General features: G+C 39.6%; 2 protein-coding genes and 1 pseudogene across 2 annotated transcripts; 2 read left to right on the forward strand and 1 right to left on the reverse strand.

Annotated features, from left to right (window-relative positions):
* Positions 1-13,550, reverse strand: part of LOC136691099 (zinc finger protein 585A-like) — a 92,108-nt pseudogene extending 78,558 nt beyond the window's left edge.
* LOC136690792 (uncharacterized) lies at positions 396-7,391 on the forward strand. The gene is made up of 3 exons (XM_066662773.1): positions 396-413; positions 1,500-1,581; positions 2,477-7,391. The coding sequence occupies exons 1-3, from the start codon at positions 396-398 to the stop codon at positions 3,292-3,294; spliced, it is 918 nt and encodes a 305-aa protein (XP_066518870.1). The 3' UTR covers positions 3,295-7,391.
* A 2,172-nt stretch (positions 13,551-15,722) lies between the features above and the next one.
* Positions 15,723-18,517, forward strand: LOC136691095 (zinc finger protein 3-like). The gene is made up of 2 exons (XM_066663408.1): positions 15,723-15,831; positions 16,086-18,517. Exon 2 carries the CDS (start codon positions 16,158-16,160, stop codon positions 16,998-17,000), a length of 843 nt encoding a protein of 280 aa, XP_066519505.1. The 5' UTR covers positions 15,723-15,831; positions 16,086-16,157; the 3' UTR covers positions 17,001-18,517.
* Positions 18,518-19,284: the final 767 nt, after the last annotated feature.

Below are 19,284 nucleotides of genomic sequence, written 5' to 3' on the forward strand. Positions count from 1 at the left end.
AAGTTAATGTATGGTAGGATGATGTTCTTAAACATTTTAGAGGAGATTGCAAATAATGATTTTAAATTTAATTATTTATGGTATATTAGGCATATGAAATATTAAGTAACCGCTTTAAGGAATTTACTATCCCATAACTACAAATTCTTACAGCAAAAATGCCTTAAAGTCCTATCATGAACTTCTGTAGAATATAGTGCAGTTACAAACCCATTTTCTGAAAAGTTAGATATTTTTAAAATCTAATACATATAACAAGAGTAAATTAATCCACTCTCCCCTCTTCTCCTGTAAACACTGGACTCTGTGGAGCTGGTAAACACCTCATTCTGACTGTACACGGCCCAAGCTCCCACATTTCCCCCATTTTACAAACTCCTCTTCAAAAAGAGAACATGTCTCCCCCCGTTTCTGTGAGAGAGAGAGTCCCAAACCCAGTGTAAACAGTGTGGAAAAGTCTTACACAGCTCTTTTCAATTTTTTTCTCTTTTCAAAAAAACACGTCCTGATTTCAGCTCCAACGCACCGTTCTCCTTCTGCTGCTTTCTCCTCACACACAGTTCACTCCCATAACACCCGCCTTCTGCGCTACCATTGGCTGGAACGTAATCATAGCTGCTCTCTGATTGGCCAATTTCCGCAGTCAGGGGGTTACTATGGGGCGTGTCCACAGCAGAGCGGGCGGCAGCAGGTTACACTGCACTGCTGCTCGCACAAACACTATTTTAAAGGAGCAGTCTCCATTTTAAAGCGCTGTCCTAAATGGAGCCCGGGGTCCTCATTAAAAGTCCACCCAGTGAACACAGGACACTTAAGAACACAGGAACAAGACGGGTTTCCCTGACGGCGGCCCATGATCCAAATACAGCTGATGGCCATGCAATTTCCTCAGAGCAGTTTTACACAAGTCTCAGCATATTTATGTAATTTAAACACTGGGGTTTCACTAAAGACCTGATATGATGCTCTGAATACAACCCCATTTTAATATGCCTATTCACATGATATTCACGTTTCTAAACAACTGGAATGTATTGGTCACTTAAAATATATATATTTTTGTATTTCAATTTGTTATATAATAACATTTTAAACATATGTTGAGATTATGACTCATAGCCAGCTTCTAACCACTAATTTAAGAAGTGCATACACAAATTATTAAAATGCTAATTTTAGACAAATATATTTAGCTTTTTATGTTTCCTAAGTTCTTATTTATATACAGTTTTAATACACTGCTGGTTTTGCAAGTTTTCCCACCTATAAAGAATGGAGAGGTCTGTAATTTTAGGTAGGTACACTACAACTGTGAGAGACAGAATCTTAAAAAAATATATATCCAGAAAATCACATTGTATGATTTTTAAATAATTAACTTGCATTTTTTTGTAGATTTCTGGCTCTCACAGACATGCTAGTTTTTCTTTAAACCCTCCTATTCTGCACCAATTACCTGCAATAATTGCACCTGTTTAAACTTGTTACCTGTATAAAAGACACCTATTCACACATTCAATCAATCACACTCCAACCTCTCCACCATTCCCAAGACCAAAGAGTTGTCTAAGGACCCCAGAGGTCAGTAATCAGCCTAGAACTACACGGTAGGACCTGCTCAATGACCTGAAGAGAGCTGGGACCACAGTCTCAAAGATGATCGTCAGTAACACACTACGCCATCATGGATTAAAATCCTACAGGGCAGGCAAGGTCCCCCTGCTCACGCCAGCAAATGTCCAGGCCTGTTTGAAGTTCACCAATCACTATCTGGATGATCCAGAGGAGGCATGGGAGAAGGTCATGTGGTCAGATAAGACCAAAATATATCTTTTTGGTATCAACTCCACTTGCCGTGTTTTGAGGAAGAAGGTTGAGTACAACCCCAAGAACACCGTCCCAACCGTGAAGCATGGGGGTAGAAACATCATCTGCAAAGTGCTTTTCTGCAAAGGGGACAGGATAACTGCACCGTTTTAGGGTGGATGTGGTCATGTATCGCTAGATTTTGGCCAACAACCTTTCCTCAGTAAGAGCATTGAAGATGGGTCATGGCTGGGTCATCCAGCACAACAATGACCTGAAACACACAGCCAGGGCAACTAAGGAGTGGCTCTGTAAGAAGCATTTCAAAGTCCTGGAGTGGCCTAGCCAGTCTCCAGACCTAAACCCAATAGAAAATCTGTGGAGGGAGCCAAAACTCAATGTTGCCCAGCGACAGCCCCGAAATGTGAAAGATCTGGAGAAGATCTGTATGGAGGAGCGCGCTCAGTTTGTTTGTTTGCTTGCTGCTGTTTAGTACTGTTCCTAAGCTCTTTACTTAAAATCTTTACTTTACTGTTAATACCTTGTTAACTTATCCTTATTAGTTGTGCTTATTGTTAGTTGTACACTGTTAAATACCACTACCATTTTATTATTGTTGTTTTCATATTAATAACTTCTCTCAATTAATAACTCCTTCTCTCCTGATTAGCACGGAGAGATTGGCTCAGCACGGAGCTCGAGCAGTTGGGCCGCCGAATTCAGCGTCTCCAGGAGAAGCAGACAGAGCTCCAGCGGGAGAAGACGAGGCTCGAGGCCGCCCGCGATGCCTCCTACGCGGCCGTTGGCACGCCAGCTCCTCCATCGCGACGGCTCCCCGGGACGGCCATCTTCACTCCAGCCCCGAGTTGGGAGCGTCAGCGTGGGAAGCCGAGGTCGTCTCCCCCTCTACCGCAGCCAGTCTTCACCTCTACTAACCGGTTTGAGGTGCTCAGCTTCTGGCCCTCACCTGCACCGAGAACTAAACAGGACGGTGTTCTTATTATCGGCGACTGTATAGTCAGACATTTAAGAGTCTCAGGCACAAAGAGTAAAGCTACTGTGTCCTGTCTTCCAGGTGCTCGTGTCCTGGATGTTGCCAGGCGACTTCCCTCGGCGCTGCGGCAGCGTGAGGATCTCGGCACCGTCGTTCTCCACGTGGGGACGAACGACACTTCCGCCCGCCGCTGCGAGGTCCTGAAGGAGCACTACCGTTCGCTTCTGGATACCGCTCGGAAGAAGACGGACGCCAGGATCGTCGTCTCCGGCCCCCTACCCACCTACAGGCAAGGATGTGAGGCGTACAGCAGGCTCTTCGCACTCCACTCCTGGCTTCGGGTTTGGTGTGGCACTGTCGGCGTGGACTACGTCGACCACTGGGAGTGTTTTCGGGAACGTCCTGCCCTCTACCGCCGGGATGGGCTTCACCCTAGTCGTCTAGGTTCTGCAGTTCTCTCTGGGAACATCGAGGATGTTCTTCGCCAGGCTTGACTAACCCCACCCACCAGCACAAACCAGGCAAGTAGATTACACAGCGAACAGGTAAGTGATTTTAAGGATACACTTACAGATAATGGCCATTTGTTTGCCCATAGTAAGGGTATAGCTACAAAGCTTGCTTTAAGAAATATAAAAATTTGTTACAGTATCAAGACTGTGTCTGTCCCCCGAATCAAACTTAAACCCAGAAAATATCAAACAGCGTGCCCCAATAACCTAATCACTATTAAACCATCAGAAACAGAGGGTAGTATCATCCCCACAGACCTAAAGTTTGGCCTACTCAATATAAGAGCACTTAACTCTAAAGCAGTCATTATACATGAAATAATAATGGATCAGAAACTTGATGTTTTATGCCTTAGTGAAACTTGGGTCAGAAATGATGAATATTTAGCACTAAATCAAGCCACTCTTACAGGCTATAAATATGTACACAGCCCCAGACTGACGGGCAAAGGGGGTGGATTATGTATAATTTACAAAAATAATTTAATTATTAACCAAAAACATGGTTACAACTGTACTTCCTTCGAAATCATGTACATTAACATAATTAACCCCACCACAAATAAGAACACTATCTCCTTAGACCACCAGGGCCCTATTCAGAATTTATAAAAGAATTTGGTGAACTAGCTGCTAATTTAGCAGTGTCGTGTGATAAGTTAATAATTGTAGGAGACTTTAACATTCATTTTGAGAAAAGTGATGATCCCCTAAAAAAGGCGTTCACATCAATCATAGATTCTGTTGGGTTCACACAAAATGTATCAGGTCCTACTCATTATTGTAATCACACACGAACATAAAAAACCTAAATATTCTCCCTCTCCCTTAGTCTTCCACTGTCTCGGACCACTACCTAATTTCATATGAACTGAGTTTAGATATTAAAAAATTTACATGCCCACATTACTATATAAAGTGCTCACTAACCCCATCTACAGCCCCTAAATTTACTGAAAACATCACTGATTTATTGACCTCAGTCAGTAGTCCAGCAGACCCACTGGAGCTGGACAGACTAACGGACTACTTAGATAACACTCTTCGATCAACTTTAGATAGTGTAGCACCGCTTAAGCGTAAAAAGCTACAACAGAAAAAACTCGCTCCCTGGTATAATGAAGAAACGCTCACCCTAAAACAAACCGTAAGGAAATTAGAGCGGAAATGGCGGTCGACTAAACTGGAAGTATTTCACTGTGCCTGGAAAGACAGCCTTATCCAATATAGAAGGGCACTCGTCAATGCACGTTCAGCACATCTGTCTTCACTGATTGAAAATAATAAACACAATCCTAGAGCACTCTTTAATGTAATCTCTAAACTTACAAACAATCGGGCACCTACTGATCCACAGATCCCAGCCATTCACACCAGCAATGCTTTTATGGACTTTTTTAACAATAAGATTGAAAATATTAGACAAACAATAAATACCATATTACTAAATCCAGCCTGTCTGTCATCTGGTGTGGATAATATAGAACAAAACATAGAAGAAAGACTAGAGGACTTTGACCCACTACCACAGCTAGAACTGGAGAAAATCATCTACTCGTCAAATTGTACGACCTGCACACTTGATGCAATACCAACAAAACTATTTAAAGAAGTATTACCAGTCATAATCAATCCCCTTTTAACAATCATAAATTCGTCCCTTAGACTAGGTCACATACACAAAGCATTTAAACTAGCAGTTATTAAGCCCCTGATCAAAAAACCGAATCTTGATCCTAGTGTACTATCCAATTACAGACCCATCTCTAACCTTCCCTTCATATCTAAGATCTTAGAAAAAGTTGTGGCCCAACAACTTAGGTCATACTTGCATAAAAATAACATATATGAAAAATTTCAATCTGGTTTTAGGCCACACCATAGCACCGAAACAGCTTTAGTTAAGATAACAAACGACCTTCTTCTCGCCTCTGATCGAGGCTGCATATCCATGCTAGTTCTACTCGACCTCAGTGCAGCTTTCGATACAATTGATCATACTATTCTGCTAGAAAGATTAAAAAACATGGTTGGAATAACAGGAACAGCCCTATCATGGTTTAAGTCTTACCTCACAGATTGCTATCAGTTTGTAAACGTAAATAATGTTTCTTCTACTCATACAAAAATGAGATTTGGAGTTCCCCAAGGCTCCATTTTAGGACCTTTACTATTCATATTATACATGCTGCCACTGGGCAGAGTTATTAGCAGGCATGGCATTACCTTCCACAGTTACGCAGATGACACACAGTTATACATATCAGCCAAACCAGGCGACAAACCAACACTAAAGAAAATGGAGGACTGTGTTAAAGAAGTGGAGCATTGGATGTCATACAATTTCCTTCTGCTAAACAGCGACAAAACCGAGGTTCTCCTTCTAGGTCCAAAACCTGCTATAAATAAGGTATCAGACTTAATACATAATTTTGACTTACCTGTTCTCCCGAGCTCATGAGCTAAAAATCTGGGTGTTATAATTGATTCAGATCAATCATTTGATCAGCATATAGGTAACATTACAAGAACAGCTTTCCTACATCTTCGGAACCTCGCTAAGTTAAGAAATTCCTTATCCCTCGCAGATGCGGAAAAATTAGTTCACGCTTTTATTATATCAAGATTAGATTATTGCAATGCACTTTTATCAGGATGCTCCAGCAGAAACTTGAGTAAACTCCAGTTAATTCAAAATGCTGCAGCCAGGGTCCTCACTAAAACTAGAAAATTTGATCATATCAGCCCAGTCTTATCGGCCCTTCACTGGCTTCCAGTTAAATGCCGTATTGATTACAAAATTATTTTACTCACGTATAAATCCTTACATGGTCTCGCCCCTGAATACTTGCAAGACCTCATCACACACTATGAACCACCAAGATTACTCAGATCTCAGGGCGCCGGCCTCTTACTAGTACCCAGAATTCATAAGACTTCAGCGGGGGGGAAAGCCTTCTCCTACAAAGCCCCTCAGCTCTGGAACAATCTTCCAGCTAGTGTTCGGGACGCAGACACAGTCACTATGTTTAAGTCTAGGCTCAAAACACACTTGTTCACTTTAGCCTTTGGCAACTAACCTCTGTCTAGTTTAAGGTTGTCATTTCAGGAACTCATGGACATTGAGAATCAGGGTAAACCTGGATGATGTGCTCACAATTTATCTTGCTTGGAATGAAAGGATGTCTTTGCCTGATCTCCTTCTGGTTTCCCTACTCCCAGTCTGTTACAGTCAGATCCCTCACTACACTAAAGAAAATATTCACATGCTGTTATTCTCTGCTGCACTCAACTAAACTAACTGCTTCCCTTTTACTGTTTTACTGTTTTCTGAGAGAATGGTGGCCCACTGATGGAAGATTGTTTGCTGAATTCTCCTGCAGACCAGACCAGCTGCTCACCTTATAATTATTATTATTATGTAGCATAATGACACTTCATTGGTGATCATTTAAAATTCAATCTATAGTTTGATCAGAGGAGGATGGGTCCCCTTTGTGAGTCTTGGTTCCTCCCAAGGTTTCTTCCTCCAGCCTCGAGGGAGTTTTTCCTTGCCACTGTCGCCTTCGGCTTGCTTGCATTGGGCTTTGATTTAAATGTTCTGTTTTGAAACTGTGAAGCTGCTTTGTGACAACGTCAGTTGTAAAATGCGCTATACAAATAAATTTGATTTGATTTTGATTTAGGAGTGGGCCAAAATCCCTGATGCAGTGTGTGCAAACGTGGTCAAGAACTACAGGAAACGTTTGACCTCTGAAATATCTCAAGAATTAAAAGAGCACAAATATTTCTTGTAACGGCACAAACGAATGAGACCACTTTGGCACGATTTGGCCACTAATGGGTGTGTGTGTGGGGGGGGAGATCTGCCTTATGTAACAGGTAATAAGATATGTCAAATTTTTCAAAAACGGATTTTTGCAGCACAGATGGAGCACTAACAAAAGGAATCGTTTTTATTCTGTTTCTGATCGTATGAGGGGCCAGCTTCACGGAGTTATATTTAGGCACTATGTGCTGGCGCTGTTAATATCCCCATGTACTGAGGTTGCAGACTTGGATTTGAGAAATATCCATTGCAGTATAGCAACCCTGCAATCTGTTAAAAAAAAAAAAAGGGGGGGGGGCAGTGTTTATGCTGTTGTATTAGCACTCTTTCACTTTATATATAAATAAATTTAAAAAAAACCCAGAACATGATTTAATGGACTGAGTTCAGTTGAAAAGTTTACACATCCCCTTAAAAATTTTAAACATAATATTTTTAAGGTCATAGGAATTATAAATACTACAGTTTATTACATATTTGAACATTAAAAAAAAAACTCCACAAAGCATGTTTTTCAAGGCACCATACAGTGATACAGAAACATCAAATAAATGTTTAAAATGCACAAATGCACTGTAATTTTGCCATAAGATTCACTTCTGAAAAATAACAACTCAGATATTTGAAACTATTATTTGTAATGTGGAATTATTGGTTATTTTGATTGTTCTAACTTCAATAGAAAAAATTAGCATGCGTATATTCACAAAAAATAAGCCAGACAGAGATCAGATTTCTTATATCACATTAAATACCTGGTAAATGTAATGTTGAGTTTGCATTCTACCATTTTTGTAGTTTGTGGTATGGGGTGGGGTGGTGTGGTGTGCACAATAAAGTGACACTAAAACTTTAAACCGTGCAAACATCCACAAAAATTTGAGTCATATTGAAGAAAGAAAATTATAACTGCAACATTAGCCTGGAATTATTGTTTAATATCCAATGATTTTTTCTGTTTCAACTGATCTTCTGAGTTTAGCTAAAATGTCTAGCATTCTAAAATAAACTTCACCCACAGAGAATGTAGTTAATACTCTTCATTCAAGACAATGGATTACTTCAATATCACATCTTATTTGTCCACATTTGTTAGGCCACAGTCATTAGCTTCATCAGTAACAATCAAGATCACCCATAGTCATCCCAAACATACAATGCCTTAGGGTACTCTGCAACCATCTGTTTCCTCACTTGCTCATCATGTTCATGGTTCAGATTTATGAACAATACATCCAAAATAATCTGGCATTGTGGCTTGGTGTTTAGCAGGCTTGCCTCTTAACCCAGACATCTTGGGTTCAAGTCCCATCTGGGTGGAGGTTCCATGTTCTCCCCATATCTGCATTGGTTTCCTCTGGGGTCTCCAATTTCCTTTCACAGTCCCAATACATGGAGATTAAGTGAACTGGTGAATGAATGTCTGTATGTCCAAATATGAACTCATGCTCTATCCTGGGCTAAGCCTCTTGTGTCTAATGCAGTCCTCCAGGTGGAGGGTGGTTCCTGATTGAGTGTGCTGTGTGAATTTGAATCTTGCCTGTGTGTGTGTGTGTTGATTGAGTTTGGATTGTAAAGCATTCCGGAGTAGCTAGAAAGGTGCTGTATAAATGTAACTATAAATAAATTAAATAAAACTCCAATTCAGCCATGGTCATTACATACATCCACAATCAAAATTTATCTCCCGTGAGCCTACCTGCAGTCACTGGATGCAAACCATGATCCCAGTCCACAATAGGGCACAATAAAATGGTTAACAGAGCAACGTTAAGGTTTGGTTGTGATCCAGAAACCTACTAGGCCATGCACTACTGTGCTGGTCATCTTGAATTTCAGCCTGTTGGATTCAACTTCAGTTTTACAAATAGGAAGATTTAGGAAGGTTTATAACAAAATGAATTCCGAATTTCACCAAAAAGTGGTGTGATTCATGGCAGCATAATGTATAATAATAGTAATAATAATAAAAACATGCAAATATTTGTCATTGGCAGGTGATATGGCCTTAAAATACTTTTTCTTTGAAAATACAAATTCTTTGAACCCAGAGCAAAATGCCACCATACCTGTCGCCTGTGTCTAAATGAATTACATAATGAATATATGCCATATTACGGGTAACTGCATGACATCATTACATTTACAAGTCAGAACATCATGGTTATTTCAGTTTATCATTTAAAAACATGGACACATTGTGCACAAAATTATATGGCGCAGTCCTAATGTATGATCAATCTGGTTTCAAATAATAATAATTATTTTTTAATAATACATTTACATGACACAGACCACTGTTTTTAGGTCGTACTCTCTGCTGGTCTGATGTGTCACACCTCTACCTTCCCATTTATAAAACTGAATTTCAGTTAAAGATGGTGTCATTCAAAATGGTCATCGTGTTGTTGACATAACATTTCCCACTTTCCCCACAGGTTGTGTCTAAAAGTGTATTATCGTTTTTACACCTTTTGCATTTTAAGCGCCTTTCACATATAAACACCAGAGAAACTCTAGAGCATATACCAGAGTGGTCCTTTACGCGTGTAGCACACAGTGGGAGATTTCCTGTATCAGACATGTTTTCACAGCGACAGAAGTTCCACGTGCCTTAGGCATGGGGCAGCAGCATGTGCAGGAGATACAAAACAACTCTCTGGGACATTAGCAACTCTAATCATACATGGGCTGAACCTAACTTCTGACTTCATGTGGATATATGCTAGGCCACTAGCAGGTCATTCCATTCACACATACAGCTCCTCAGGCAAGCTCTGGAAAAGTGTATATATATATATATATATATATATATATATATATATATATTTTTTAACTTTACATTCTGTAACGAAACCCTCTCCACACTGAACACTAACACGGTTTCTCTCCTGTGTGAAATCTCTGATGTCCTTGCAAATAACTCAGTCTTGCAAAATTCATCCCACACTCTGAGCAGTAATACGGTTTCTCTCCTGTGTGAATGCGCTGGTGTTCTTTCAGGTTACTCAGTCTCGCAAAATTCATCCCACACTCTGAACAGGAATACGGTTTCTCCCCTGTGTGAATGCGCTGGTGTTCTTTGAGATGACTTAGTCTCGCAAAATTCATCCCACACTCTGAGCAGTAATATGGCTTCTCTCCTGTGTGAATTCGCTGGTGTAATTTGAGAGATATTTGATGAGTAAAACTTTGCCCGCAGTCTGAGCAGGCATACAGTTTCTCCCCTGTGTGAATGCGCTGGTGTTTTCTGAGATTACTTTGATCATTAAACCTCTTCCCACACTCTGAACAGGAATAAGGTTTCTCTCCTGTGTGAATTCGTTTGTGTGTCTGGAAATTACTTGGTGTGGTAAAACTCTTCCCACACTTTGAGCAGTGATACGGTTTCTCTCCTGTGTGAATGCGCTGGTGTTTTTGGAGATTACTGTGATGATTAAAAAACTTCCCACATTCTGAGCACTGATACGGTTTCTCTCCTTTGTGAACACGCTGGTGTGTTTGGAGAGAGCTCAAATGAGTAAAACTTTTCCCACATTGTGAACACTGATATGGTTTTTCTCCGGTGTGAAGGCGCTGGTGTCTTTGAAGAGGACTCAACTGGATAAAACCCTTCCCACACTGTGAACACTTGTATGGTTTTTCTCCGGTGTGAAGTAGCTGGTGTGTTTGGAGAGAGTTCAGTTGAATAAAACTCCTCCCACAGTCTGCGCACTGATGTGGTTTCTCTCCTGTGTGAATGCGCTGATGTCTTTGGAGGTTACTCTGATGAGTAAAAGTCTTCCCACACTCTGAACAGGAATATATTTTCTGGTTGCCTGCACATTTCTGTGTTTGTTTTCCAGATGTGTTAGTGTGGGGTACAGCTGAGGATGATTCCTGAGAACTGGAGCTTCCACACACTGTATCCTCACATTTAATCTCTACTGATTTCAACATTGTAGTAAATGATTTTTGGTGATTCTTCTTCCTGGATTTGTGGAAATTAAGTAGAAATGGCTTGGACACAAGCAGCAGGTGAAGACTTGCAAAGTGATGTTCTTTTCTGGAAGAGAAAAAGGGACAGGAAAGTCAAAGTCATGTGAGTCTGCTGTTGGTGTGTGTTAATTTCTTTCTATGGTACGTGTACCAAAAATAAGTGTTTGTTACTTATTGTCTCTTCTGCACACTGAGCGTGCGTCTGAACAAGAATCTGCCCAGGGTTTGTGACCTTAAGCTCTTAAAATAATCATCTTGGTAATAGGCAGTGGTAAAATTCGATGTTATGTTCCTTGGTGCCTGAAAAAAATGAGTCTATCAGGTTTAGCAATTCAAGTTTAACAATATTATAATATTATAAAATCTATATATATATTCATATTCGTTTAGGAATAATTTTGCTATCAACAGATAATTGCTTATTTAAAGATCAACTGCATTGGGCCAATACTTTCATTTTGCCAATATTGCAATCCAGTAATTGCTGAGACATTTATTTTATGCTGGAAGAAGACTGGTGACGCTGATTCCATCTCTGACAGTGGTGCTAAACTCTAATACAGCACACACTTTATGTGGATACTAATGTCAGTACCCTGACTCACACCTGTAATCTGACAGCGCCAGTATTGAAAACTGTTGTAGAAAATAGGATGAAGCTGAAACGTTCTATTATGAGCTACTGAAATTAAGCCATTCCACCTTAAATGCGCTGCTTCATATGCTCTATTTGCCGAGGCACCACTAAAGTTAACTTTTTTACAAATTTAATATTGGATTTTCATTTCCATTAACACAGAATAAACACTCTACAACCCAGGGGTCGAGAGCCAGTTATTTGCTGTGAAGCACTGCGTTGACTGCGTGTATCAAAATCAACAGGGCACTAGTAATTAGTCACAGCGCTCAAATCACTGGCTCTCAACCTTTCCAGAGTCAATAGATGAGGCTGGGATTTTTACCTTCCACCTTAAGCATCAAATTAAGAGGCAGAATATTCTGCTTATTTCCATTCTTCATATTCAAAAACTTAATCAAATTATTTGCCAAATTCGTATTTGAATGTTCTGTTCTACCTGAAAAAGGTGACTATACAAGGCTCTTGAAAAACAAATGATTAATGATTGTCTTTGTTTAATGCTAATCCTACACTAGAAGAGTTAAAAGACTAAACCTTAACACACACACACTTAAAGACAATACGTTTTTTGTCAACAACTTGCAGGGTCACAATGTGTGAACCAAGACTTTAAATTTGTGATAATATTAAATACGGTTATTTTACTGGAACAAGACAAAAATTTTACTCCGAACAAGACAAATACTGTGTGTCTGTCTCTGGATGAAATTTAAAACAGCACTCGAGTTCTGATTCACACAGATGAATAAATATAAATGTGGTATTACAAATTTAAAATGCACTTAAGGTCTAAATTCAGTTCATGGCATGTGTAGTGCACTACATAGAGAGTATAGAGTGATTTGAGATTAAATCTTTGTGTTTATCTCATGCTTCATGACATTTTGATGAACTGCTACTGGACTGCCATAATAATGCAACCGTTTCCGTATTCATCTGGATGGATATTTTCAAATATGGACGGTGAAAATTTGAGTTTTAAAAAATATTCAGATACGTGTGGACTGTGCTTTAAATCAGAGATGTGAAAAGGATTAGGAGAGGGAATTCACTTCAACAGCAAAGAATTTCATTAGAAAAATATACCTAATACTGATGTGGTTAAAAAAAACATCAACAAAATAAAATACAACTCAGTGTATGGTGGGATTATGTTCGTCAATGTTTTACATCAGTTACGTATTTATTATTTACGGAGTGTTCAGATCTGACATATAAAGAACTGAGTGGCCTTTTTTTTTTAAGAGTTTTCAATCCTATTATTCCACATTCCTACAGTAAAAATAACTGGAAATCCTACCATGAATTCCTTGCATTGCATTTAATACCAGTTTTTCCTGAAACCTTATTATATTGTAAAATGTAATAATAATAATATTAAGTCTTTACCGTGAGAATGTGGAGAAAGGTCAATGCAAATCTCTTTTCTACAAATTCCCACAGTGAAAACAAATCACTGTAAAAACACAACTATCCTCAGATTTTTTATTAAACCATTAAATGTTGTAGTAAACTCATCCAGTCAGAATACTATCCCCTCCTCTTCTGTAAACACTGGGCTGTGTGGAGCTGGTAAACACCTCATTCTGACTGTACACGGCCCAAGCTCCCACATTTCCCCCATTTTACAAACTCCTCTTCAAAAAGAGAACATGTCTCCCCCCCGTTCCTGTGAGAGAGAGAGTCCCAAACCCAGTGTAAAAAAGTCTTACACAGCTCTTTCCCTTCAGTAAAATCACGTCCTGATTTCAGCTCCAACACACCGCTCTCCTTCTGCTGCTTTCTCCTCACACACAGTTCACTCCCATAACACCCGCCTCCTGCGCTACCATTGGCTGGAACTTCATCCGAGCAGCTCTCTGATTGGCCAATCGCCGTTGACGGGGGCTACTGTGTGGGGGGGGGGTCCACAAGTTAGATTGCACTGCTGCTCGCACAAACTATTTTAAAGGAGCAGGCTCCATTTTAAACAGCTGTAGTAAATTAATTTCGTTAATGTTTTAATTGTAATTGTAATGTAATCAATTAAACGTGTTCCCAAGACCATATACCTGTTTCCAAACAAATAGAATACATCAGTTAAATTTAGTGATAAATTTAGTGACATTTATCAGTTCCATATTTCTAGTTGTTAATGAGTAACATTTAAAAGATAAATAAATTAATATTATTAATATTACAAAGTAACAAACATTTCACCTGAGTGAAACTCAGTGAGTCACATGCGCACTGTTACTATAGCTCACTTTACACAGAAATATATAGTTTCTTAAACCGGTAGAGATAAAATCCAGTAAAATATTGAATAAAAAATAAAGATGTACACTTGCAATTTTTAATTTGGGGCAGTTTCCTGAAGTTTGCATTTAAGTATTATGCACAAACAGCATTTTTATAATATAGATTTATTATCATTAAATACAACATTATTATGTTATATAGTGGGTGGCACAGAATGTAACATCTGTCACACAGCTTCAGTGTCTCTGGGTCCTGGGTTGGATACTGTTCATTGGTCACTGTGAGAAATGTTAACACGTTTGTAAGTCGATTGGTTTTGTGAGCGACTGGGTGAACGTGTGAGACTGTTCACAGCTGTGTGTGAGTGTATATGAATAAATGAAGGAATAAAATAGGGCACCCACTCACAGATTTATGCCTATTTCAATTATAAATAAATATACTAACCTGTGTTCTTGTACTGTCCCGGAAAAACACTGAGGAAATCCCAGACAGCGAGCATATATCAGTCCACTGTCTTAAAAAGCCTGTCACACCACTGACTATAGACCACTGCTGGTCCTCCATCGGACCACTCAGATTACTGTCCTGTACAGGATATAACTCATTTATAATCTCCTCACACAGATTTTATATTCACAGAGACTTTTATTCTGGAAAACACACTAATACAAATATTACCAACAACTCTGAGAGATATAATGAGTATAAGCCTGATATAAAATGATTAAATGAAAAATGTTGACACTGTGCTGATTAAAATTATTTACTATTCTTATTTATAAAAAATAACAAAAAGAACCTAATGAAGGAAAAAAAATGTAAATTAGACTGTGAATGGAAACGTGCTAAACTGTGGCATTTTGTCTAAAATTCTGTTTAATCAGCAATGGTCCGCCCAGAAAACGCTGTGTAAAACACTAGTGGACCTCCAACTTTGTACTCAGTGGGTCAACAGTGGTCCGCCGCCTCCCTGCTCTCAGGGAACAATTTTATTCATTAAATTTTACAACTTGTGTTTATAAGTAATTTCTTCAATTTTATTTGGTTAGTTACATAAGCTCCATCTCTCAGTACTGTTCAAATGAAGCTCATATATCCATATGTTTAGAAATGTTCAAAAAGACAAAGGTTTTCATAGGGTGTCCTAACATTCACTGTGCTTGAATGTGGTTTCTCTCATGTGTGAATGAGCTGGTGTCTTTTAAACTACAGCATTCTGTAAAGCTCTACTTGCACTCTGGACAATAATAGTTTCTTGACTGTGTAAATGCGTTTATGCGTTTGGATTGTTGTACAACTTTTCGCACACTCTGAATAGGAGTAAGTTTTCTGTTTGCTTGTACGTTTTTTGTTTTTCTGTCATTTGTGTTAATGTTGGGTGTAGCCGAGGATGATTCCTGAGAACTGGAGCTTGTACACACTATATCCTCACTTTTAACTTCTACCCATTTTAGCATTGTTGTAAATTCCTCTTGCTGTAGTTTCTTTATTTACTTGTGTGAGTAAAGTAGAACTGTGTGGACACTAGCAGCAAGAGAAGACTTTAATTGGAATAACGTTTTTCTTGCTCCTGCTCCTTTAAAACAGAGTTTGTGCGAGCAACAATGCAGTATATCCTGCACTGGCCGCTCTCCTGTTTACACAACCCATAGCAACTCCCTGTCAACGGCTATTGGCCAATCAGAGAGCAGCTTGTATGACGTTCCAGCCAATGGTAGCGCAGGAGGCGGGTGTTATGGGAGTGAACTGTGTGTGAGGAGAAAGCAGCAGGAGAGCGGTGCGTTCGAGCTGAAATCAGGACGTGTTTTTACTGAAGGGAAAGAGCTGTGTAAGACTTTTCCACACTGTTTACACTGGGTTTGGGACTCTCTCTCTCACAGGAACGGGGGGAGACATGTTCTCTTTCTGAAGAGTAGTTTGTAAAATGGGGGAAATGTGGGAGATTGAAGTCCTATAAATTAAATAATTGATTTGGCAGGTCTGGTGCTCCATATACACACACACCATATACATGTATAGAAATGATCACACCTGCTGAAGATTCGTGTAACTCTGACCTTCTTGTTTCTTCATCTCTTCCAGAAAAAAAGTACATCCCTTTGGAAAACCTCTCCTGCTGTTGGTGTCCAAGTTGTTTTTTACTTCCAGAAATACATGAACAAACAACACCAAAAGGAATATACTGCTATGTTGAAGTCAGAAGATATTAAATGTGAGGATACAGAGTGTGGAAGCTTCAGTTCTCAGGAATCATCCTCGGATACACACCACGCTAACACATCTGGCAGAAATACACAGAAAAGTACAGACAAACTAAAAATTCACTCCTGTTCAGAGTGTGGGAAGAGTTTTAGTAAACAGAAAGATCTCCGAATACATGAGCGCATTCACACAGGAGAAAAACCATATCAGTGTTCAGAGTGTGGGAAGTGTTTTACTCAAAAGAGTTCTCTCAAACCACACCAACGCATTCACACAGGAGAGAAGCCTCATTCCTGTTTAGAGTGTGGCAAAAGATTTAATCATCAGAGAGATCTCCAAATACACCAGCGCATTCACACAGGAGAGAAACCATTTTTCTGCTCAGAATGTGGGAACAGGTTTAATCATCAGAGTAATCTCCAAAGACACCAGCGCATTCACACGGGAGAGAAACCACATTCCTGCTCAGTGTGTGGAATGAATTTTGTAAGATTGAATCATCTCAAAGAGCACCAGCGCATTCACACAGGAGAGAAACCTTATTCCTGTTCTCAGTGTGGGACAAATTTTGCGAGACTGAATCATCTCAAGGAACATCAGCGCATTCACACAGGAGAGAAACCATTTTGCTGTTCGGACTGTGGGAAGAGTTTTACTCAACAGAGTGATCTCCGAAAACACCAGCGCATTCACACAGGAGAAAAACCATATTTCTGTTCAGAATGTGGGAAGAGTTTTACTCTGCAGATTACTCTCAGTAGACACCAGCGCATTCACACAGGAGAGAAAAAATAGTACTGTTCTGAGTGTGAAAAGGGATTTAACTCGACAAGAGTCATTTCCAGAAACGTCACTGCATACAATGTAGACGTAACTTTGCCAATTTGGGAATATTATTGGGTTTATTATTAAGTGTTATTTTAAAGAAGAAAGCTACATTGTTTTACACTGTAAAAAAAGCTAAATCTTTGGAATTTAAATTATGTATCAAGGCAAAATGTTTTTTTTTGTGATAAATATTATGCTAGTTTAGATTTAAAAAAAAAAAAAAACTAATTCCTTGATCATTTTTATATTTTGCCTTATTTTAATAATTTTAGGGCTCAGAATATCACATTCCCAACCTGTTGGTTTTCTTTAAGGAAGGATGCTGTTGGCTGGATGGTTTTCATTAGTGGACTACGGAATCCAGCAGTGATTGTTAGACGTTTTAAAACTCCAGCAGCACTGCTGTGTCTAATCCACATGTACCAGCACAACACACTCTAATGCTAACTATACACACTAGAAGATTTTGAAAAGACTTGTAAAATACTAAAATCTGACGCTCTGTCACATAGACACAGACTTTGATTTTAAAAAGACAGAATGTTGCAGGGACACTAATTGCATGACTGTGACTAGATTCCTCAGTAGGGGTTGGATCTCTGCATTGAGTGACGGGCTTCACATCACTGCAGTTTTACAGTCCATTTTATTAGTGACTGCCAATTCCACATTCTTATTGCAGAAATGTGTAGTAATAAGAATGCAAAAAGAATCGCCAGATATCAGCGATACTGGCCCTATATTTACTTGGTATTGGATCGATATCAAAATTCCCGGTATAGCTCACCTCTAATAGCTGTTTGTTCAGATGTGTTTTTTTTTGCCAATTACAGTAATGTGCAATGTTTTTTACATGAGCAAAGACTAAAGGCTTGTGTTCTTTTTATTTAGAAACAGTCATGATCCATTTCTGGTGTGTATAGGCAAAAGAAGTTTAGTGTTATTCCCAGCAATTTATCACACCTTTTAGGAGAAAATCCAATGTAAACATGATACAAATATGTTATAAAACCATTATCCTGTGTCCACTGAGTGGACTTTGATGAGGACCTCAGGGCTTCATTAAGGACATGTGTTCAAAATGGAGCCTGCTCCTTTAAAATAAGAGTGCAGTGAAACCTGCTGCCGCCTGCTCTACTGTGGACATGCCCCATAACAATTTCATTTCAACATCTATTGTCCAATCAGAGAGCAGCTCGGATGAAGTTCCAGCCAATCGTAGCGCAGGGGGCGTGTTATGTGAGTGTGAACTGTGTGTGAAGAGAACGCAGCAGAAGGAGAGTGGAGTTGAAATCAGGACGTGTTTACAGAAGGCAAATGTTTACATTTCTACAAATTCTCACAGTATAAACTCAAAAGTTTATACTCCGCACCCAAAAATGGCACAAAGATATGTTTATTCTTCAAATGACAACATTTAATACTCCATAAAGTAGTAAATTAAAATGAATATCTGCAAACTCTAATGAAAAAACCATCCCCTCTTACACACGTGATATTTTATTTTGTAGATGATTTTATCACATCATGCAAGTATACTGTGGCAATTCTCAAAGATGCAGCCATTATTGTTCAAGTGTACCAGAGCAGTTTGGGCTTGGTGCATGGCGAGTCCCGGGGGCACGAGAAACCAGCGCACACCTCTTAAAAACGGGGGAAGACCCAATAACAAGAAGGCTTGCCATATATTAACCCCACACACCTAAACATATTACACAGCACATAACATGCACAAAGTGTACATATTTAACACCACAACAGCACAAATGATATCTAAACTCTACAAAGGAGGAGTGGTGCAAATTCATTCATTGTCTGTAACCCTTATCCAGTTCAGGGTCGCCGTGGGTTCAGAGCCTACCTGGAATCATTGGGAGCAAGGCGGGAATACACCCTGGAGGGGGCGCCAGTCCTTCACAGGGCAACACATTCACACCTACGGACACTTTTGAATCGCCAACCCATCTACCAATGTGTGTTTTTAGAGTGTGGGAGAAAACCCGAGCACCCAGAGGAAACCCACGCAGACACAGGGAGAACACACCACACTCCTCACAGACAGTCACCCGGAGGAAACCCACACGGACACAGGGAGAACACACCACACTCCTCACAGACAGTCACCAGGAGGAAACCCATGCAGTGGGAAAATGTCCAGTTGTTGGGAGTCATACTCAGATACACCCCACATTAACACGTCTGACAGAAAAACAGAAACGTACAGGCAAAACTTACTGCTGTTTATACTGTG

Source organism: Hoplias malabaricus, chromosome 3 (genome assembly GCF_029633855.1).
Source record: "Hoplias malabaricus isolate fHopMal1 chromosome 3, fHopMal1.hap1, whole genome shotgun sequence".
In the NCBI taxonomy this organism is placed as follows: Eukaryota; Metazoa; Chordata; class Actinopteri; order Characiformes; family Erythrinidae; genus Hoplias; species Hoplias malabaricus.

Bases quoted from the DNA above. Each gene is read 5' to 3' on its own strand.
- LOC136691095 (XM_066663408.1), top strand. From the start codon at position 16,158: ATGAACAAACAACACCAAAAGGAATATACTGCTATGTTGAAGTCAGAA.
- LOC136690792 (XM_066662773.1), top strand. The intron at 1,582-2,476 runs GTCAGTAATCAG...TCTCCTGATTAG, and splicing joins GTTGTCTAAGGACCCCAGAG to CACGGAGAGATTGGCTCAGC.